This window comes from Equus przewalskii, chromosome 14 (assembly GCF_037783145.1).
Source record: "Equus przewalskii isolate Varuska chromosome 14, EquPr2, whole genome shotgun sequence".
Taxonomy (NCBI): Eukaryota; Metazoa; Chordata; class Mammalia; order Perissodactyla; family Equidae; genus Equus; species Equus przewalskii.
The window spans coordinates 74,033,606-74,055,334 of record NC_091844.1 but is presented as its reverse complement, the minus strand read 5'-3'; the positions used below and the strand labels follow the sequence as shown (position 1 = coordinate 74,055,334).

Here is a 21,729-nt window from a genome sequence, read left to right as displayed (position 1 = left end):
CAAAAATAATACAACTTTCTGGAGTGGCAGATAATTTTTATATATATATATATAAATATATATATATATATATATATATATATATATATATAAACTTCTTTAGAAAAAGAGAGTAAAACTCTCATTGAGTCATTTAATTCTAAACCAGAAATGATACAGTAGTACCATATCTAATCACCTTTTGCCCTAAATCCTGATACTGACCACCAAAAAATCTTTTCCTTCTTTGCTGAATTTTAGGCTAAACTTCATGAATTATTGAAGCTGCAGTTGATGCTTATAGATGAATTTTCCTAAGCTACACACATAAATGAGAGGATAGGTAACATGGCAGTCTGGTTTTGTCTTATGCAAAAAATTATTCTTGGATTGAGTTAAAAATATTCTGAGAAGAAATTTGTGACTTTTTAGAGAAGCTTATGTGTTAACTCACTGAATAGTTCAGTTCATTTCATATTACTGTACATGTTTTTAAAAAGTATTTCCATATTGATTAAGCAAAGGAAAGATTATGAAAGTTTCTCTCACAAGAATGTATGCAACAAAGTAACGTAACCTACTAGGAATGTCCTTTGTCTCTGCCCTATGTTTTTCTAGTTAGGTAACTGAAAGGAATTAAAACATCAATTTGGCCTAACTAACAAAAAGACCCTAGAATATTTTTTAAAGTTAATTATCTTGACCTGTGATACTGCTAAGCTAAAATATATTTGCTTTTGGCTTTGATCAGAAAATCCAATTTAGCTGTCCCAGTGAAAAGTCTATTTTTCATGAAACAGAAGAACATCTATTCTTTAAAAAAATGTAGTAGCAAACATTCCAGAATTTAAAGAAAAAAACCTCATATATTTTCTTTAAAAATAACATTTAAAACAATCTAGTTACACAAATTGAGCTGATGCACACTGTGCTAAAGTTTAGTATGCTCCTTGAATTAAGGCTACTCTTCATTGAATGCTGGATAGGAAATGCTGTTTCACTCACTCAGTCTAGTAAAGAAGGCTAATATACAGAATCTCAGCCTATAGGAAGTGCTATCTTTGCCAAAAGTGCAACAGCATTTGAAATAACTGAATATTTTGATTTCTTGAATTTTTCAGACCTTACTACCACAAAAAAATATGTGTATAAACTAAAGGATATAGAAAATCAGTTTCTATCTAGATAGGCAGGATTTATTATCCACTACTTGGACTGGCAAACTTCCTCCGTTTGTTTCTGTAAGATTTCTACAGAAGCACAGACATTACATAATGTGCAAACACCGCAAGGCCTCCTAAAAGTCAAGCTGGCATGTTAAAGGTCATTATCTGGGTGACAGTCAAGCAGGTCTGCAGGGCGAATGTTTGGATGGCACAGATATAAACACTGAGAATGATCTCAGACATGGTCTTCTTTCCCTTGATAACCCCTCTCTTTGTGTAACCTGAAAATCATGCTACTGACTCAAATGGTTGGTTTGAATATTGACTACCGTTACCGTTCATGGGATGTAAGGTCAGGAAGAGTCCAATAATCACCTGCAAGGGCCAGAGTCTTATCTTATGAGTATCAGTCTCTTTCAGCTGGGACCTTCTTCCATTTGTCTAAGGAATGGCCAGGGCAAGTCTGGGCAAAGGAAGCTTCTGTGGCAGTTGTTTCAAGAGGAGGTAAGCATGACACAGAATCCAAAGGGGACAGGTGGGAAAAGGCTGGCTAGGATGATTGAGTTGCTTGGTTAAGGATCAGGCGAGTGTCACTACTAGGAGACTGAACTAAGTACTCAAGAAGAGAAGAAATTTAGAACCCAAAGAAGAAAGAAGACAGGTAATTCTTGCCTCCTTTCCCTTTACCCAAGGGACAGAATGGCCGGGTAATGGAGAAAAAAAGGGACCACTGAGCTATTGGTTACTTGGACATCAGAAGGCCAGATCTAGTACAAAGAGAACAGAAAATCAGAGCAGGAAGGGACGTCAGAAATAGCAGCACTGTGCTCCAAAGGCTGTTTACAAGTTGGTTGTCAGGAACAGAGATGAAGCAATGTGGCTGAGTGTTCAGTCTGGTTTAGAGTCTATTTTGCACGTAGTAACTCTACTATGGTTGCTTGGGAAAGGAATCCCAGGGTTCCTCAAGCAACAATGTAGCTGGAAGGATCTGGCTGCTTTGAGTCAGGGATGGGAAAATGTTCTGTGCCCTAGCTGTCTTGCTCCTTGATGCCTGCACTTGGGGCTGCTGGAAGAAACAGCAGGAGGTCAATCACCTTGGCTGAAAGGAGAATCCTTTCTCTAAAGTGCAGCTTACGCAGCCTACTTCACCAACAGGGGGTTTATAACTCTGGTGTAGAAAAATTGGAAAAACCCTTTATATAATTACTTGTTTTAATTAAAAACATTAACCACTTGATTAGATGCCTATTGTAATGTATTTTTAGTTGTTGTTAGTGCTGCTGAGTCAATTGTGACTCCTATCAACACTGTATACAACAGAGCAGAACCCTGCCTGGTCTTTTTGTACCATCCTCTCACCTCTGGTGCTAGTTCAGACAATGCCCTGCTGCTATTCATAGGGTTTTCATGGTCAATCTTTTTGGAAGTGGGTGGCCAGGTCCTTCTTCCTAGTAATGTATTATATAATCATTAAATATATAAAAATATATAAATATAAAAGCAAATAAAACTTTCTTACATCCCATGTCCTGATTTCAGTTTAGAAAATATTTCTAAAGAGGTATAAGGAAAGCACAGGTAGCTGCCTATCTAATGCCTATCAGAAACTCAGATGTTTTGGGTGAGGTGTTATAAAAATGTCTGTTATATCCTGTTGGTTGATACTTCTATATCTTTGCTAATTTTCTGTCTTGCTGTCCTATCAATTGTTGAGAGAAGGGCATTTAAGTTTCCAACTATAACTGTGGATTTGTCCATTACTCCTTTCAGTTCTATCCATTTTTGCGTCATATATTTTGTAGCTCTCTTGTTTGGTGCATACACATTTAGGACTGCTACATCTGTTTGGTAGACTGACCTTTAATTATTATTATATAATGTCCCTCTCTGTTCTTGGCAATTTTCTTTGCTCTGAAGTCCATTTTATCTGATATTTTAACAGTCATTCCTGGTTCCTTTTGATTATTGTTTGCATGATACATCTTTTCCCATTCTTATATTGTCAATCTACCTATATAATTATATTTGACCCAAGTTTTATGAAGATAGCATATACTTAGGTTATGTTTTTTATTTTATTGTGGTAAAATTGGTTTATAACATTATATAAATTTCAGGTCTACATCATAATATACTTCAAATTCTGTTTTTTAATCGACTCTGCCAATCTTTGTACAATTTTAATTGGTGTATTTTGACCATTTATATTTAATGTAATTATTGTTATGTTAGAGCTTGTATGCCATTTTATTGTTTTCTGTTTGTTCTCTGTTTTTTGTTTCTTTTTGTTCTTTTGCCTTCCTATGTGTTTCTGAGTATGTTTGAGAATTCCATTTTGATTTGCCTATAGTATCTTTGAGTATGTCTCTTTGTATAGATTTTAAAGTGGTTATTCTAGGTATTGCATTATATATATGTAACGTAATACAGTCTATTGATGTTGACATCTTACCAGTTCAAGTGAAGTGTATAAACCTTTACTTCTTTTTACGTTCTTTTATCCAACCTAATTTATAATATAATTGTCTTAAATTCTTCTTCTGTATACATTTAGAACCATATCAGTGTTATATTCTTTGCTTCAACTGTTAAACATAATTTGGAAATCTCAAGAGGAGAAGGAAAATATAATTACCAACATTTTTTTTCTTTCTGTTGTTCTTTCCTTTCTTAATGTTCCAAGATTCCTTCTTTTATCATTTCCTTTCTGTTTAGAGAACTTCCTATAGCTATTCTATTAGGATAGGTCTGATGGTTACAAATTCCTTTAGTTTTTCTTCAGGAGATTGTCTTAATTTTCTCTTCTTTCCTGAAGTATATTTTCACTGGATATAGAATTCTGTATTGACAGTTCTTTTCTTTTTGCACTTGAAATATACGTCATTTCTTTTGGCCTCTACAGATTCTGATGAGAAACTGCTGTCACTCAAATAGATTTTCCTCTATAAATAATGCATTGTTTCTCTCTGGCTACTTTCAAGACATTTTCTTTATTTTAGTTTTCAAAAATTTGACTATGATGTGTCTTGGTGTGGATTTCTTTGAGTTTACCTTGTTTGGAATCAATCCACCTTCTTAAATCTGTAGGTTTATGTCTTTTGCCAAATTTGAGAAGTTTCTCTTTCTATTGGTCTATCTTCATGTTCATTGATTCTTTCCTCTGTCCCCTCCATTTTACTGCTGAGCCCATATGTATTGAGATTTTTGTTTTGGTGGTTATATTTTTCAGTTCTAAAATTTCCATTCAGTTTTTCTTTAAATCTTCTCTTTAGTGAGACTTTTTAGTTTTTCATTAGTTTCAAACACGTTTATTAATTGCTCATTGAAGCATTTTTATAATGGCTGCTTTAAAATCATTGCCAGATAATACCAATATCTCTGTTATTTTGGTGTTGACATCTGTTACCTTTTTCCATTAAAGTTGAGATTTTCTTGGTTCTTGGCATGAAGAGTGATTTTTAACTAAAACATGGACATTTTGGGTATTATGTCATAATACTCCAGATCTTATTTAAACTTTCTATGTTAGCTGTTTTTTTCTGACACTTATCCGGCAGGGGAAGTTGGGGGAGCAGTGGCACCTCACTATTGCCAGGTGGGGTAGAAATCTAGGTTTTCCACTTGATTTCCATTGACATCCAAGGGGTGGAGGGGTCCTCATTCTTGCTGGGTAGGAATACAAATTCTGATTCCCCACTGGGCTTCCACTGTTACCATCTTGGCTGGAAGGGGTAGGAGTACCTTACTACTTCTCCCCACTGGACCTCCATTGATCTCACAGGGGTGGTGGGGGTAGTGGCCTCATTACTATTGGGCAGTTGTGAAAGTCCTGACTCTCCATTCAGATTCTTCTGGATACTACCCTAGTCGGGGAAGGAGAAGAGTGCCTCATTACTGCTGGGGTGGGGGGAGGGTGAAGTCTAGGCTTCCCACTTGGCCTTTGTTGGCATGGGTAGGGATAAAGCATAGTTCTTATTGTGGTGTGTGGCTAGATTAGAGCAGTTATTATCAAAAAGTTTCTTTGAGAAAAGTTGCCATTTTCCTGGTTCTTTGGCTAGAGTGCAGGCTTTTGTTGGGACTTTTTTTTTTTTTTCTGTCTCCACCTGTTGGTGTTTCTGGGTTGCTGGCTTGAAGTCTAAGACATATGTGGTAAAAAGAAAACCCAGGAAACTCACTACTGTGTTGTTCCTTGGGTCCCAAGGCCCCTACACAGTCTGCTTTCTTCTCCACCTTTCAGAGTATTCTCATGTTTGTTTTATATATAATGTGCAATGTTTTTAGAACTTATTAGGAGAAACAGGGAAAAGTACATCTATTCCGTCTTCCTGGAAGCAGAAGTCCTTGGAGGAAAATGAAGTCCCTAACTGGAGAATGCTTTTTTTTAATCCTTTCCATAGGTAAAAAGAAAAATATCAAAGAAGGAAAAAAAAAAAACTGTAAACGAAAATAAAATGACTTATTGAAGTATATGTGGAGTAATTTTATATATGTTTGCAAGAATTTCAAGTGATTTCCATTTGGCCTCAAATAATTTCCAAAGGTGTGTTGGCCCTTGGAAATCATCTAGTCTAACTCTTGATGTGATCAATGACTGAGAACCAGAGAGGGGAAGGGCCTAAATTGAGGCAACAGAATAAGTTTGGGCAAAACCAAGATGAGAGTTGAGGGTTTCTGACGTGCAGTCAGTACCATTTTCATTCACTAGACCATCTCTTTCTCTTCTATAATGTGAGGGAAAGATAAGGGGCTGGACCAGAAGGTCTTTAAGGGACATCTCTAACTTCAATCTTTGGTGATTTTTATGACTGTTCTTAGCCTTGCTTCTCTTCTCCCTATCTTCTTCCACTGCTATGCTAAGTCTATAATAAAGATGAGGGTTGGGGAGAGCATGGAGGGGAATAAAACCCACAAATATAGAAAATATATTGAACTTTGTGTGATGTCTGCTTCTTGCTACAAATTTGAAAAAATGCCTCCCATACAATCTGTAGCTGTACAATTGTAAAGGCAGGGCTGTGACCTGTTTCTGGACTTACTATGCACATGATCATGTGACACTCTTAATATAGATGGGCATGGTACCTTTATTTAGGAGTCCTGCCTTTCTGACTGACTGTGGCAAAAAGACAATGGCAGCAGCTATGGTGAAAGGAAGCTTATCATAGTGGCAGACTGCCAGAGTTTGAACACTACCCACTAGTTGTATGACTTTGGGCAAATCATGTAACTTCTCTGTACCTCAGTATCTTCATCTGTAAAATGGGGACAGTAACAATATCTAAACCTCATTAGTTCTAAGGACTACAGGCGAAAGCTTAGAATGGTGCCATTAGCTGCTGCAGCAACTGCTGTTATATCATTCATTGGAAGCTTACTGTAAATAAAATACTAGATAGACACTTTGCGTATATTATTATATTTATCCAACAATAATCTTTTGAAGTATGGGATATTATTATCCCAATTTTATAGAGTAAGAAAGAAGGATTATTTTAATGTGAAAATTATTTATAAATACAGTATAAATTAGTATTAACTAAAAAGATAGATTACTATTAAAAACAACATTTGAAGCCAAAAAGTAAAGTAGCAAAAACATTCCCTGGCACAGTCAGAAAATATAATCAGCAAAGCACCCAGTTTTATATAACCATGACAATTGTTTATTACTCTTATAATTTAAACCCCTCCAAAGAGGAAAATAAAACCATGGCCTGTTCACTCTACAGGAATATTGGAATGGTTTCCTTGGGTTTTCCTCGTTTTTGCAAAGTTCTCACATTGAACTAACAGGGCGCACCCTGGATTCCTGTAAGGACTCCATATATACCATATACAGAAGAATTATTTCTCACCATCCTATACCTAGAGTGGAGAATCAGAAGGATAAGGTTTAAAACCAAAATTTGATGAGGCTTTTCTATCTGTCATACAGAACTCCTCTCACTCTATTTTCACTTTATTGCTAGTTTTAAACTTTTTGGAGAAAAACCCCAACAAATAATCCTTGCTTGATATTCATCCACTGTCTGAGATCATTCTCTTAACACTTTCTGATACAGGAATAAACATATACATTTTTAAATGTGCTTACCAAGGCAGAATGGTTCCAACATGTTCAGTAACGAAAATTCAGTCTGTAGGTTCATCATTTGAAGGTACTTTCTGATCATCAAGGACTTGATTTTCTCAGGCCATGGTTTAAGTAATAAGTATGCAGAAACATAGAGAGCATATCGAAACCGGCAGAAAAGTGGAGTGGCGATCCTGCCGTTGGGTGACTCAGACATTCGCTCAATTGTTGGAAAGAGCAGAAGGGAGCGAATTATCTACAATAAAAAACATACTTTTATGAGAAGTTTTCTTAAGGGCTAAGTCATTGCTTAATTGTTTCTTCAACATAGTATTGACAAACGGGTAGGTTTTAAATATGACTAAAGATGTGTTCAGACTGAGAAGAATCACCATCCACTGCTTCCTCAGCTCACAATCAATCTGGGTAGGATATAAGGATGCCCCTTGAGTTGTTGGGGCTAGTTTTCAGAATGAGGAGAAAATCAGATTCCGAGATAACCTCTTTCTTTTTTTTTTTGAGGAAGATTAGTGCTGAGCTAACTACTGCCAGTCCTCCTCTTTTTGCTGAGGGAGCCTGGCCCTGAGATAACATCTGTGCCCATCTTCCTCTACTTTATATGTGGGACGCCTGCCACAGCATGGCGTGCCAAGTGGTGCCATGTCCACACCCGGGATCTCAACTGGCCAACCCCGGGCCGCCGAGAAGCGGCACATGTGAACTTAACCGCTGTGCCACCGGGCCGGCCCCCGAGATAACTTCTTGATTGTGATAGCAACTCATAATCCCTTTGAACGGTCGGTGGAAGTAGGAATTAATGTACTATTTTAGCAGTTATAGCAACTTGATAGACTAACGATACCAGAAGAAAGTACAGCAACATAAAGGACTCTATTTCTAGTCAGCATTTCTTTTATTGATTATATTTGGAGACAGTTCACTTTTTAAAAGCTCCTCTATTCTTAATCTAACAAGCCAAAGATGATATTTAACAGGACCAACTATATTTCTAACAACTGATCCAACCTTAATAAAGTACAGGTCAGGGACAAGTGAAGCTGGAAATCTCTACTTACATGGGAATATGTTTAAGGAGAAAAATATCATTTCAACTCAATTCATCAGAATTTCAGCAAATATATTTTAATAATACTCCTAAAGAAAAAAGAGCATAACTAAAACATTTTAAATTTACCATATTACTATTTTTAAAATTTATATATAAAAATAATTTCTTTGGGGGGATCAGAAAAGTCAAAATAATTAAGCAGAATCTCTATTAATAATAGAGTAACATACATGGAATCATCAATGGATATCATGGACAACGTTAACAGATTGCAAGACAGGAAGTGAGAAGGGATAAGATGGCTTTTTTTTAAAACCTTTTAAATTGTTCAGTATAACATAGATACAGAGAAGTGTATAAAACATAAATGTGCAATTTAACAAATAATTTGTAAAATAAACAGCTTTGTAGGTCAAGAAACAAAATATTGCTGCATGGCACCTTCCAGTCACAGTTCCTTCCTCTGCTCACATTTTAGGTAATTTCTATCTTGACTTCTTTACTTTGTTTTATGTCAATACTTATCCTACCTTAATACTATAATCATTTCCTGATTTCACTTTACCCTAATACTTATCATCCTGCTATAGACTGAACTGTCTACCACTAATTCATATGTTGAAGCCCTAACTTCCACTGTGGCTGTATCTTGAGATAGAGATAGTTTGATGCGGTTGAATTTAAGTCTTTTTTTAGTTATTGTTCTTTGTGTCTGGTTCAAGCAATTCTTCTCCAGCCTCAAATCATGAAGACATTGTTTTTTCATTCAAAAAGCTTTTTTAGAAATTAGATAATGCTATCTCTCATCTGTTCTACAATGTGGGTTGAAGCCTTGGTTATGTTGAACTTCCCAGGTGTGAGTCTATTCCTTAGCTTTCAGGTATCATCGATTTGCTATTGCCCTTCTGTATTTACATTCCTCCCTTTGGATGAACCAGATGCACTTTTCCTGGTAGGACTGGAGAGTAAAGGCAGGTTTTTGTGGACTCAGTCTCTTTTTCATCTTCTATCGTCGACAGTCCTCTTTCATAATAACCTGTTTGATGGCATTGCCTAAATGTCAAAGTTGATCAGGTATCACCTGTAATTCTGCCTTCATGTCTCTCTCACTACTAGAGAATAGCGATTTGAGGGTGAAAACTATGGAGGACTCTTTCTTTCTAATCATGATATCTTCTTGTTTTTCCTTGGTCATATCCGCCAGCTGAGTTCTCAGCTGTTTCCTGTAGACTTTTCCTTTTCTCTGAACAATAACTGAGATATTTTAGTTATTTCTTTTTTGGTCACAATAATTTGACCTCTACTAGATCTCTTCCTCTGTCACATAAGTAAGAATGTACTGTTCCCTGTGGCCTTGATGGTGAATAAAAGACATTCCTTGGGAGCAGGGAGCCACAGCCTTTTCAGATGATTTTTAAAATGCTGGACTGGCAACCACATGCTGTTAAATGCTCACAACGTGCTTTTTGAATAAATGCAGGGTTCCAGCCAGACTAGGGGAGTTTCTGCCGCCTTGGCAACTTCTCAAGTACAAAGCAGAGGGGATGCTGGATGGACTGTGCTTAATAAAGGGCTTATGAGGCATCCATGGATACTTGTGATGCAGATCATTGTGGGCTCCGGAACAGGGATGTTCCAGAATCATCCAATCAGAGCTGGCTGCCTGTATTGCAGTGGATTTATACAAAGGTTATATGTAAAGATACATACAAAAGTTATGGGATCTCTGTGAAGTCTGACTGGACAAGAAAAGTCATTTGAAGAAATCATTCTCTCCGGATGCCACTTTCAGTGTGAATTCCAACTCAATGCATTCAAACACTGACAGAGAAGGAATGAGATGAGCTCTGGAATCCCAGGACTTTTCTGATATTTGGTCATCTTCTTCTTCCCCTTCTGGCATAACACAGGATACAGTATTTCTGATTCAGCTGCAAACACTATGGTGTTGAGGACACAGGGCAAGCAGAATATGTAGCGCAAGCATCATAACTTTAGTTACCTTCAGTTGCAGGGAGGACAAGTAAGGAACCTAATAGCTTTCCAATGTCTCCAGGGCTCTTGAACAGGTCTCCCCAATCTTGAATTTGATATATTGTGGGTATGCCACGACTTCATCTTTGCCTTTCTGCCCAAAGATATTCTTCAGGACTGCTCCCAATGGCTCAAAGTCAAATGTGACTGCTGTCTCTCTAGAGATGTGGAATATGCCCCTTCAGACTGCCAAAAATTAAGAAGTCTAACAATACCAAGTATTAAAGATGTGGATCAACAGGAACTCTTAAACAACATGGCATTAATCAAGTATTAGAGTTTCCTCCTCTGTTTTTAAAAGCACAATCATTTTAGTTGGTGTCTGGAGCTCACATAGAGAGTAAATTTTTATCACATTGTCTAATGTTAGCAGTTTAATTCATGGATCTGGCATTTCATTTGGATACCAAGCAGCATAGTTTGAGGGGTAGAAATGATGGAAAATCTGTGAATGTCTGGAGAGGTGCTACAATTAACCACTGATTTCACACCTTCAAATTCAGAATTCTCCCCCTATCTTTTGGGTAATTCTAATATCAAGAGTCCTTTTATTCCTGTAAGTGCTACCAATGTTCTATTGGACTTAACAAGACTTAAGAAATTCCCAGGAGAGGTGGATGTATACAAAGCAATCTTGGTATTGAGAGAGGTAGGGTTTCTCACTGCCCTGCTGAGGCCTCCCAGCTGGAGGGCTAAGGAGGAGCTCCCTTCCCCATCCCATAGGGAGGTGCTCCCTCGGGGCTGAAGAGAAGGATTCTTGTCAGCAGCTGCGGTGGCAGCAAAGACTAAGATGAAGAGAGTGACTTCTCAGCTTCAGCTAGGCTCTCGTTCGCCAGTCCCACTTGGAGCTACAGGAACACAGTATGGTAAGGAAGCCAGGTCGGCAGCAGTTCACAGTCGTTGCAGGCTCCTTGGCAGCCAATATTCTTCAGTAATATCTTTAAAAGCTCTATGGTCTAGTCTTTCACATTTAGGTTCACAATCTACCTGAAACTGATTTTTATGTGTGGTGTGAAATACGGGTCTAATTTAATTTTTTCCACATGGAAACCCAATTGTCCCAGCACTATTAAGTGCAAAGGCTGTCCTTTCTCTGCTTTTGTGAAGTGACACTTCTGTTATAAATCCTGTGTATGTGTGAATGGGTCCTTTCAGGGTTCTCTAATCTGTTCTACTGGCCTATTTCCCTCATTCTGCACCAAGAGCCAATGTCTTCTTTACTAAAGTTTTATGATATATTTCGCTATTTGAGAGAGTAACTTAAACTCCTTCGTCTTGTTCTTCAAAAATGCCTTGGGTTTTTTGGCTCTCTGCATTTCCACAAACATTTTGAAATTGGCTATTCGAGATCCACAAACATCTGGTTGAGACTTGGATGGGGATTGTACTAAATTTATAAATTAATTTGAGGATAAGTAATATCTATACAATATTAAGTTTTCCAACCCATGAACGTGGGATAGCTCTCCATTTATTATAAATCTTTAGTGTCTCTAAAAATGTTTCAGATATTTTACATGTAGTCATCTTGCACAACTTTTGTCAGATTATTAGGTACTTACTTTTTATGCTATTACAAGTAGGATATTTTCAAAATAGTTGTTGCTTATATATACAATATAAATGATATCTGCATGATGATTTTGTGTCCAGCAAACTTATTAAAGTCTCTTATTAGTTCTAATAACTTGTCTGTAGATTCTTTTGACTTTTTTAAGCACATATTCATCATCCACAAATAATGACAGTATTGTTTCTTCCTTTCAAATCCTTATTATCTTTTCTTTTTCTTACCTTATTGAGTTGGCCAAAACTTTAATACGATGCTGAATAGAAATAATTCCTGTTCCTGAACTCAAAGGAAATTTTTAATTACTATAAAGCGTGATGTGTATTGAAGGTTTTCTAGAGATATACTTTGTTAGATTAAAAAAAATTTCCTCTATTCCTAGTTCGCTAAACTCTTTTTAAAATCATAAACGGATAATGAATTTTATTAAACATCTTTTCTGCACCTACTGAGATGACTGTATGATTTTTCTCCTTTCATTGATTAATGTAGGATAAACCCACCTTGGTCATAACACATCCTTCTTATATATGTTGCTATATATGGTTTCCTAATATTTTGTGTAGGACTTTTGCATGTTGATGAGTAAACCCGGCCCTCCACTTTCTTTTCTTCTATTATTTTTCTCCAAGTTTGGATATAAAGGTTTTGCTAGTTTGAGAAAACTGAGTTGGAGAGTATGGATAATCCATTATCTAGAGGATTTTGTAAAACAATAGAATGATTTATTCTCTGAATATTTGACAGAACTCACTGGGGAAGGCTGGAGTTTTATTTTTGGAAAGTTTTGACTATTGATTAACTCAATTGCTTTAATGGCTTAGGACCATTTAGTCTTTCTATTTCTTTTTGAATCTGTTTCGATATTATCTTTTTCTAAGGATTTGTCCGTATCACTTAAACTTCCAAACTTATTGGCATCAAGTGATTTACAATATCCTGCTATTATACTTTGATCTTTGGACCACCAGTAGTGATACTACCTGTTTCGTTCCTGATATTGACTATCAGTACCTGATAGAGCAGAACTTTTTACAACCATGAAGGAAGTCTCTTCATCTCTAGTAATGTTTTTCCCTTAGGCCTTATTTTATTTAATATTAACATAGCTATAACAGCTCTCTTTGGGGTACAGCTTGCAAGATACAAATTTTCCCACTCTTTTACTTTCTACCTTTATATAGACTTATATTTAGAGGATATAGTTGAATTTTTTTCTATCTAATTTGAAACCTTTGTCTTTTAACTAATATGACTAATATATTTACACCTTTTCATTTAAATAATTACTAATATTTTGGAGCTAAATCTGAGATGTATATTTAAAATCTTATTTTGTGCTTTTTATTTTTCATATCCCTCCTACCCCAGTTTTTCTTCTTTCTTTTGCATGAGAAAGATATAAATAACAAAAATATAACTGACAGTAAATACTAAATAATTGAGTAAATGGTATAAAACACATATGTTAGTAAGTCACAGTAAATGATTAATTAAAAAGTATATGACAATTTAAGCAATGAATAACAATTGAGTAAAAGATGTATGATGTTAGTAAATCTCAAGCCTTATGGTGGGGTGGGGAAGAAATGAAATAACGAAAGAAGACTAGAAATTGAAGGAAGTGGTGGTGTAGCTTTAAATAGGGTGTTTTGGGAAGGCTTCAATGAAAGGTGACATTTACGTAAAGGCAGTTAGGGAGTGAGCTGGAAGATTTTTGGAGAAAGAGTTCAGGGAGAGGGAACAGCAAGTGCAAAGGCTGTAAGATAGCACTTAATGTGGGGTGTGTGTAAAAGCACGGAGAGCAGTTTTGCTGGAGCAGAGCATGTGAGGAAGAGCAGCTCAGGATTGACTACAGAGGCAGCAGGGACGACAGAGGATGTCGGGTCTAACAGGACTTTGGTTTTTACTCTGAGTGAGCTGAGAAACCTTTGAAGACTTTTGAAAACAGGAGAGATGTGTCTGATTTCCATTTTAATAAGATTACTCTGTTGGTTGTACTGTTAACATTGTCCAGGAAGTACTAAGTCAATGAAATTAGACAAGATTAAAAATGAGCATTATCATTATTTACAACTTACGTTTAAAACATAATTAAAAATCTCATGTATAAAAATAGCTAAATACGAAGGTAAAAAGAAATGTACTGCACTTATCTAAAGAAAACTTTGAAACCCAAAGACACATTTCCTTGTTCTTCTACTGCAAAAGAGATACAAATTCTCCCACTAAATTATCAAGTCAATTCACTCAATCTCAATTAAAATACTACAAAATGCTCCTTATTTTGAAATTTGATGAATTATATTAATGTTCATCTGAAAAACCATTGCACTAATAACGTAGGAATTCTGAAAGAGAAGAGAAACAGCAGAGATTAGCTCTACTAAATATTACACATATTGTGAAGCTACAATAGTTAAAACTGTTCACCAGAAGATCACATAGCTCAATGGAACAAAAAAGAAGTCTAGAACTAGACCTGAAAACATATGGGAATTAAATTTATGATAAAGGTATCAGTGGGGAAAAAAAGAGTTGTCCAATAAATGCAGTTGGGAAAAATGGAAAACATAATTATTTGGAACAGTGAAAGAATTATGAGTGTTTTCATAAATTGTGACATATCCATACAATGGAAGACTATGCTACAATGAGACATTGGGTAGTTTGCATGTGCTGACAACAAGGATGTCAAAGTTCTGTTTCTTTGAAAGCAGCTTGCTGGGATTGTGAATGAAAGGGAATTAGCAAGCTTCAAATAAGACATTCTAAGCCTTGGGGCTCATATGTTCTTTGGGCTTTTTATTTTGAAAGCACAAAGGTATTCCTGCATAAGCAAAATCAGGTTCCTCAACTATGTTCTATAAGTGATACCTAGAAAATTAGATGTCATGGAATAATGCAATCTCCACTAACAGGAATCTAACTAGTCAGTACTCAATCTTATTTTCTCCTCCAGGCAACGTTTTTTTAGGACTTTCTTTTTTCTTTTTTCTTTGTATTAAGGTTATGAAAGTTAACATCCTTGTGAAATTACAGTTGTACATCATTATTAGTCATGTTGTAGGTACACCACTTCACCCCTAGTGCCCTCCCCCCACCCCCCTTTCCCCTGGCAACCACCGATCAGTTCTCTTTGTCCATATGTTAATTACCACCTATGAGTTCCTCCAGGCAACTTTTAACCATATTAGTAAATAACCAAACCAACTACTATCAAGGATTTGGTTAAAAAAATAATTCCAGGGAATAATATGAGGTCAGTACATTTAATCCTAACCCCTAAACCTTCTGTACTTACAATACCACCATAGAGGGTAAGAGAAAATAGAACTAGGACTCTCAGGTGCTACAAATTCTTCATTAGGAAAGTAAAACTAAATTATGTTCTATTGTATTCTGTTTATGAAAGCAGAAAAATATGCTAAAACACATTGTAAACATTTTAAATAGGAAAGTTAGAAATAAATGTTTTTATTTTTTCTTCCCCTGGCCAACCTACAGTTAACCAGAACAATCCTATTAATGAAGATGATCTGTTTCCCAAGAAGTCTGGTAATTTAGTCCTTTATGGTAACTCATTGCTCATTTTAGGTTCAAGTTTATTCACTTCAAAATAAGGGGCTTCTTTGTGTTTCATAAAATGTCCTTAAAGATTTAGAGAATATAAATGGTTAATACAGTTACTGTCGTACTAAACAGCGTACCACACAGATTCCACACTAGTTATGTAACCCACACTACATAAGGAACTTCGGACTGATCAAATCAGCTGGCAGAAAGAGGAAGCAATCCATTACTTTGTATAAATGATCCATTACTGTGATCCATGTTAAACAAAACTGCATGCAAGGGAAACTTTGAAAATACACGAGAAACTACAGGGTTACATTTGGTTGATCTATATCAATAATAAATTGAGAATTAAAGTGCACTCTGAAATCATGGGAATGGACCGAAACAATAAGGAAGTTCTAATGTGTACTCTGAATGCATCATTGCCTCTCAAAAATATAAGAAGACCAAAGACTGTTTATCACAACTAATACTTAGTTGATGAGACTGGTTTTCCTCTCTTGCTTTTGGAGAACAACAGTTATTACCTGTTGGGTGAAAAGTATATTTTTCCTAAATATAATAATGATAATTTCAATGAAATCTCTAGTCCAAATTTGATAGGATAAGTCACAGTAATAAAAATTTCTTTTATTCATATAGAAACCTATTGGCAAAAAAATCACCGAGGTCAGAAAGTATACCCAATTTTACAGCACAGCTGTGCAGAGAAGGTTTCCAAATCTGTGTATATGACAAAACATTTTCTTATGTTACATCTCATTAAAGAAAGAACTTCTAGGCTGGCCAATTCAGTCTACTCTAAGGAAACATTTTTATATATTTCACATTCTCATCTGAAATCTACCAGAGTCAACTTCTGATAATGAAGCACAACCAAGTTTTCTTGAATAGTACAGGAAAGTAAATATACACATTGGGACTTTTTATAAAGGGTACGTTTTTAGAAATTACAGAGTATTTTGATGTTTATTTTTCCTGAACTTATTATTATTATTAATCATTTTTCAGAAAGGAAGTTAGGAAACAATTTGAAGTACAGCCATAAGGTAAAGAATATGATGTTCAGGCGTGGTTTCTGCGCAATGTTTCAAAAATGGGCATTTTTTTTTTAACAAAAAGTAAAATCCAAAAAGGCATCAATAAACTTTCTTGTTCAGATAGCTTATTACAGATGCATCCATTTTGCTAGAGTGCAGCAATGATGCCTAGATGTTATACTAAATGAAACCAAGATAAACAGCACTTCAACATCTTCAAAAGAGCAGCATCTCTGCTACTGTCTCTGTTTATTAGCCGAGACCACATGCTGCAGTAACAGCAGGGTGCTTCCCCACTGCACAAGCTGCAAACAAGAAAACACAGCACATACTTTTCCTTTCATATGATTGCCAACATTGTTAAGACATGTTAGAGAACATGCAATATAAACCAGACAGCCTTCAAAGATAAAGCTGCTAGTAGTCAAAGCACAGACATAGAAATAATCCTGGTTGAGTTTATCTCTTCTCCCCATAAGGCCATGTTTTCCTCTCCTTAGGATAAGACTATTCAGCTTATTTAATCATATGAATGCAGTTTACAAACTGCAAATGTCATTCTATTTTAACGATCAAGAGCTTGCTTTTGGAGATCTTACTCTGTAAAACATAAAATTCTTTATATAAAATTTTTAGCAATTTTATACATCAGAAAGACAGGAATATGCCCCACAGCAGGGAAGTGCTTAGAATAACAGTAGTAGTGATAGCTTAATATCTTCTAGGAACTAGGCTAATGCACTTTCTATACATTACATCATTTAATATACATAACAAGCTTATCAAGTAAATTTCTTCATTCCATAGATGAGAAAACAGAAGTTTAGCTACAAAGGGACAAAGATGAGGTATGGACACAAGCAGGGTAACTTCAAAGCTCATGCCATTCACTGCTATATATACTATATACTTGCATACAAAAGAATTTCTTAGTAATCATTATTGTTTGGTGACATAGTTCTCTATGGCTGAACCAATCACTACTATTATTGTTAGAGATAGGCCAATATTTATGTGTTTCAAATAATTCAGTTTCAGAAATAACTAACCCCTTCTTAGAATATTAAGAAATAAAGCATAAGATCCTTCAACTATTGATTACTGAAAAAAAATTATGCCACTTCAATATGTCTTGCTTAAGACAGATGGCATTCATGAAACTGACCACTTTTACCATTTCCATTCATGTGAATTATACTCAGACCTTCTGGGGCAGAGATTTTCCTACACTTTAATCACCTGAATGTAAAAAAAAAAGCCATTTCATGTATTTATTCTACATGTGAGGGTTGGTAATTATAAGGAATGCTTGCATATTTTCAGAGATATTTATATAACTTATGACTACACTTAAACATTTGAAACATAGCTTCAAAATCTTTCCATAGCCCATTCTTCTCAAATTTTTGTTATTTTATACACTTCACATTTATGTTAGTTTGAATGCAAAATGCTCTTCTCCTCAGGTTAAAATCTCTGAGATTGTACTTTCTTTTGAGTCTTTCAGATTCAGAATCACTAAGAACTCAAAGGGAAAATAATGCTGCTCACAGGCTCACTGCAGATTATTCTTCACAAGCTGCTCTGCACTATAATGATCTCTTCTGGAGCGCCTGTTATTCTGAATCGAACAGGGTTCTCCAGGCAGCCTCAAAATTCAGTGATGGTGACAGCAGCAAACCCATCCTCATGTCTATAAGCTACAAAGCTCTCACATGACTACTATGGCCTTTGGCAATATCAGCTTTCTCTCGGTTTCCAATGACAAAGCTACAAAGAACCTGATAGGATAGCTTTGCTGACTGGCAATTCCTTAAACCTGGAGCTGGAGTACTCTATGGGGGTCAGGAAGCAAAAAACCCCAACTGTTCGACAATAGGGTTGGGACTTTTCTAAGTTAGAAACTCCAGTCTTTAAAAGCTTAAGCCAAGAATGACTGAGAGGGAAGACATTCATTATGTCAATTGGTTGTTTTTCAACTTATTCATTTGTTCATTCACTAAAGATGTACTGGCACCTACAATACACCAGATACTGTGGTGAGTGCTAGAGGCAAAATGGTGAACAAGACAGTCTCTGCTTTTAGAGACCTTAAAGTCTAGTGGGAGAGACATTTATAATAATGCATGATGGGTACCACGCAATGGGAAAGAAATAAGGAGTACAACAGAAACACAAAATGGGCACGAAAAACTTCTTCTTCATCCTGGCCTAGGAACCTTTGAAAAAGGCCTCAGAAAGAGAAACTGTTTGACATATATTCACTGAGTACCTATGTGAGCAAAGTGCTGATGACAGAGCTCAAGGTTATTTGGGGAAAATACTAAAAAAGATTCTTCCTCATTTAACTTTGCTGAAAGACATGGTGAAACACGTACACTTCAGTTCCACATACTAAAACACAATTTTAATACCTGTACGAAGATGAGGCAAAGGTATCCGTCACAGGTTGTCAGATTAAGGGGGGAGTGATACCATGGAAAGGCCTGTGGCCAGAGACACACGCTGGGTGCATGTACCAGACAATAGGGGATTTCTGCCACTGCAGCTGTCCCAGTAACCACTCCCAACTTGCCAGAAGTCAAAAGGAAGGGGCAAAGTATGGCTTTCCTGTTCCATTTTATCTGGAAAAAAGCAAATCCAGCAGTTGGGGGGCAGCTAAGACCCCATGAGATTGAGATTAAAACTTGGGAAAACAAGCAGCTAATTCACGGCAGATGGTTAGGCCCAAGTTACCGAAGGAAGTGCATAAACCCCAATACCAACTTTGATAATGAAACAGGTAAGGATCTGTCCTCCTTTCAGTTCAGGAAGAAATAAAGATGAATTTTAAACATCTCTTCTGTTTCACAGGTCTCTGAAGGGGGTGTTCCTCCTCCCACTGATACCCTGACACACCAGCTTTCTGAGGGCAGCATCCCTCCTGGTGGTGCCATGATATCTCCTAGGCTCAGCAGAAACCCGAGTTAGGTCCTGAGTCCTACCACTGCCTCACTGAACTTCTGAAGACTCAGCTTCTAGGGAGCTCAGAAAGGGACAAGCACCTCTGGGAAGGCCCCTACCTTCCCTAATAGGACTAGACTATACGCCTGATAGCCTGTAAACTTCCCTGCCAACTCTTAAGAGTACTTGACATACAAATATGATAAGTCAACAACTTATCAATTAAAAATGCCCCACGGTCTCTGAAAATGCTCTGTGAAGGAAATGGGAATCATATACTCTCTTACCAGTTCAAACTGTAGCCAGCAACTAAAACACTCAGTCACCTCAAAAGACCTTTAGGGGTAAAGGACCACGGTATATTCAACTTACTCTCAAATGGTTCAGAAAGAAATATTATTTATACACACACACACATTTGCCCTCCTTAACCCCCTCTCATATATATATATGAGCGACAGAGACAGACGGGGGTGGAGGGGAGAGGGAGAGCAAATAATAAAGCAAATGAGGTAAAATAGTTATTTTTTAATTATTGTTAACAATAGTAAATCTGAGTAAAGTGACTATGGCGTTCTATGTATTATTCTTATTCTTGCAATTCTTCCGTAAGTTTGAAATTATTTCCAAATGAAATGTTAAAAAATAAAGTGCAGTCCACCACTGCCCTCTATCCCCCAGCCATGGCACTTCCAGTCCCTTTTACCTCGCTTCACTCTTCTTATCAAGGTAGTATCACCCTGGAACACATTCATTTACGCATATTTTCACATTTCTTACCACCTCCCCTTAGTGGACTATGAACCCCGAGAGGGCAGAGCTTCTTATCTGCTTTGTTAATGGGTACCTTCAAGTCTGGAACAGGGGCTCAGTGACAGCGCACGGCACATGGCAGACTGAAAGAATGCAAGTTTGGCTGAGGGGCAGGGAGTCCCCGGGACGACTGACTCATCTAATACCTCCAAGCAACTCCTCCTCCCCAACCCCAGCTCAGGACTGGAGGTTTCTTCTGTATAAAAATTGAAGGAGAGAGCTTTCTGACCTGGGTACACCAGGCCTGGAGAAAGGCGGGGAAAGGCCATCATGAAAAGGGGGATTAAGTGGGAACCTAACACTAGAAGCTGACACTCTCATACGCAAACACCAGCCTCCTGTGCTGTTTTGTCCCAGTGATGTTGCCCTCAGGGAGCAGTTTTGAAGCTTTTCTTCTGGAGAAACTTAATGGCTCTACAGAAAAAACATACAGATAGTGACACTGGGAAATACCAAACACACAAAAAAGTCAGGACACATGTCCAACCACCTGCAGTGAAGCTGACCAGCTGACAGGGTCCACCTCCACACAAACCTCCTAGGATAGCAGTGCTTCATGCTTAAATATGAATAGATAACCAAGGAATGTTGGACATTTGAGGAAAGCTTCCATTACAGCAGACAGATTGACATAAACAAAACATGAAAGAAGGAATTCAGAATGAACGGAGACAACGCAAGAGAATAAAACTCCAAAATATGCTTTCCTCAGAGAGAGAGAGAGATCCATGACACAAAAGGCTACTACCAAAAGGGAAAAAAGAACAAGAAATATCTATTAGAAATTATACATAAAGGTTGAAATCCGAAGTTTTCATTGGATGAATTAGAAGATAAAGTCAGGAAAATATCCCATATTTCTTATTGTATAGAACTAAAAAAACAAAAGAGATGGACAATGGAAAGCAAAATAAATCAAGAAAATCATTTTTGGAGATTTAACGTGTGAATAATGAGAAAACAAGGAGGAAAAAAATATAAAAGAAGTTTTCAGTACCCAAAGATGCCAGTTTCCAGATTAAAAAGGATAAACAGTCCCAAAGAATATCAGTATAAAATATAATAATGGGGATAAAGTAAAGATTCTAAAATGGTTTAGAGAAAAAGACAGGTCACACAAAGAATCAAAAACTCAAAATGGTCTACTTCTCCATAGCAAAGCTGGAAGAACCTGAAGTTAGGCAACAGCTGGTGACGGTGAGATGGGGAGAGGGGATGGCAGACTAGCTGACTGCAGGGCAATCTTCCTGCCAGGAACAATTAGAAAAACTGGAAAATATTTTTTAAAAGTACCCTTGAAAGCTTCAAAGGCAGAGGGGATTTGAAAGGCAAAAATCCTGGAGAAAAAGGAAACAGAGAGAGGTGTGCTGAAATAGCTCTTCTTAGTTACTTTCTGGTTCATGAGCAGTACCTAAGAGGCCAAGAAGATGAACAGAGTTTCTGGAAATCTTGTGGGGCTCAAG

At 36.7% G+C, this 21,729-nt stretch overlaps 1 protein-coding gene and 2 pseudogenes across 11 annotated transcripts in view; all 3 read right to left on the bottom strand.

The window, feature by feature from the left end:
- Positions 1–21,729, bottom strand: part of LDAH (lipid droplet associated hydrolase) — a 98,087-nt gene that overhangs the window by 26,755 nt on the left and 49,603 nt on the right. For 9 of the 11 annotated variants that reach the window (XM_070573198.1, XM_070573200.1, XM_070573206.1 and 6 more), the window contains one exon: positions 7,240–7,474. The exons of the other annotated variants lie outside the window; for them this stretch is intronic. In XM_070573198.1, the coding sequence (XP_070429299.1) occupies positions 7,240–7,474 (235 nt within the window). The remainder of the gene's footprint in view (positions 1–7,239; positions 7,475–21,729) is intronic. 11 annotated transcript variants of the gene reach the window in all.
- LOC103542875 (nuclear pore complex protein Nup88 pseudogene) lies at positions 9,559–10,579 on the bottom strand (annotated as a pseudogene).
- On the bottom strand, positions 10,438–12,410 carry LOC139073329 (nuclear pore complex protein Nup88 pseudogene; annotated as a pseudogene).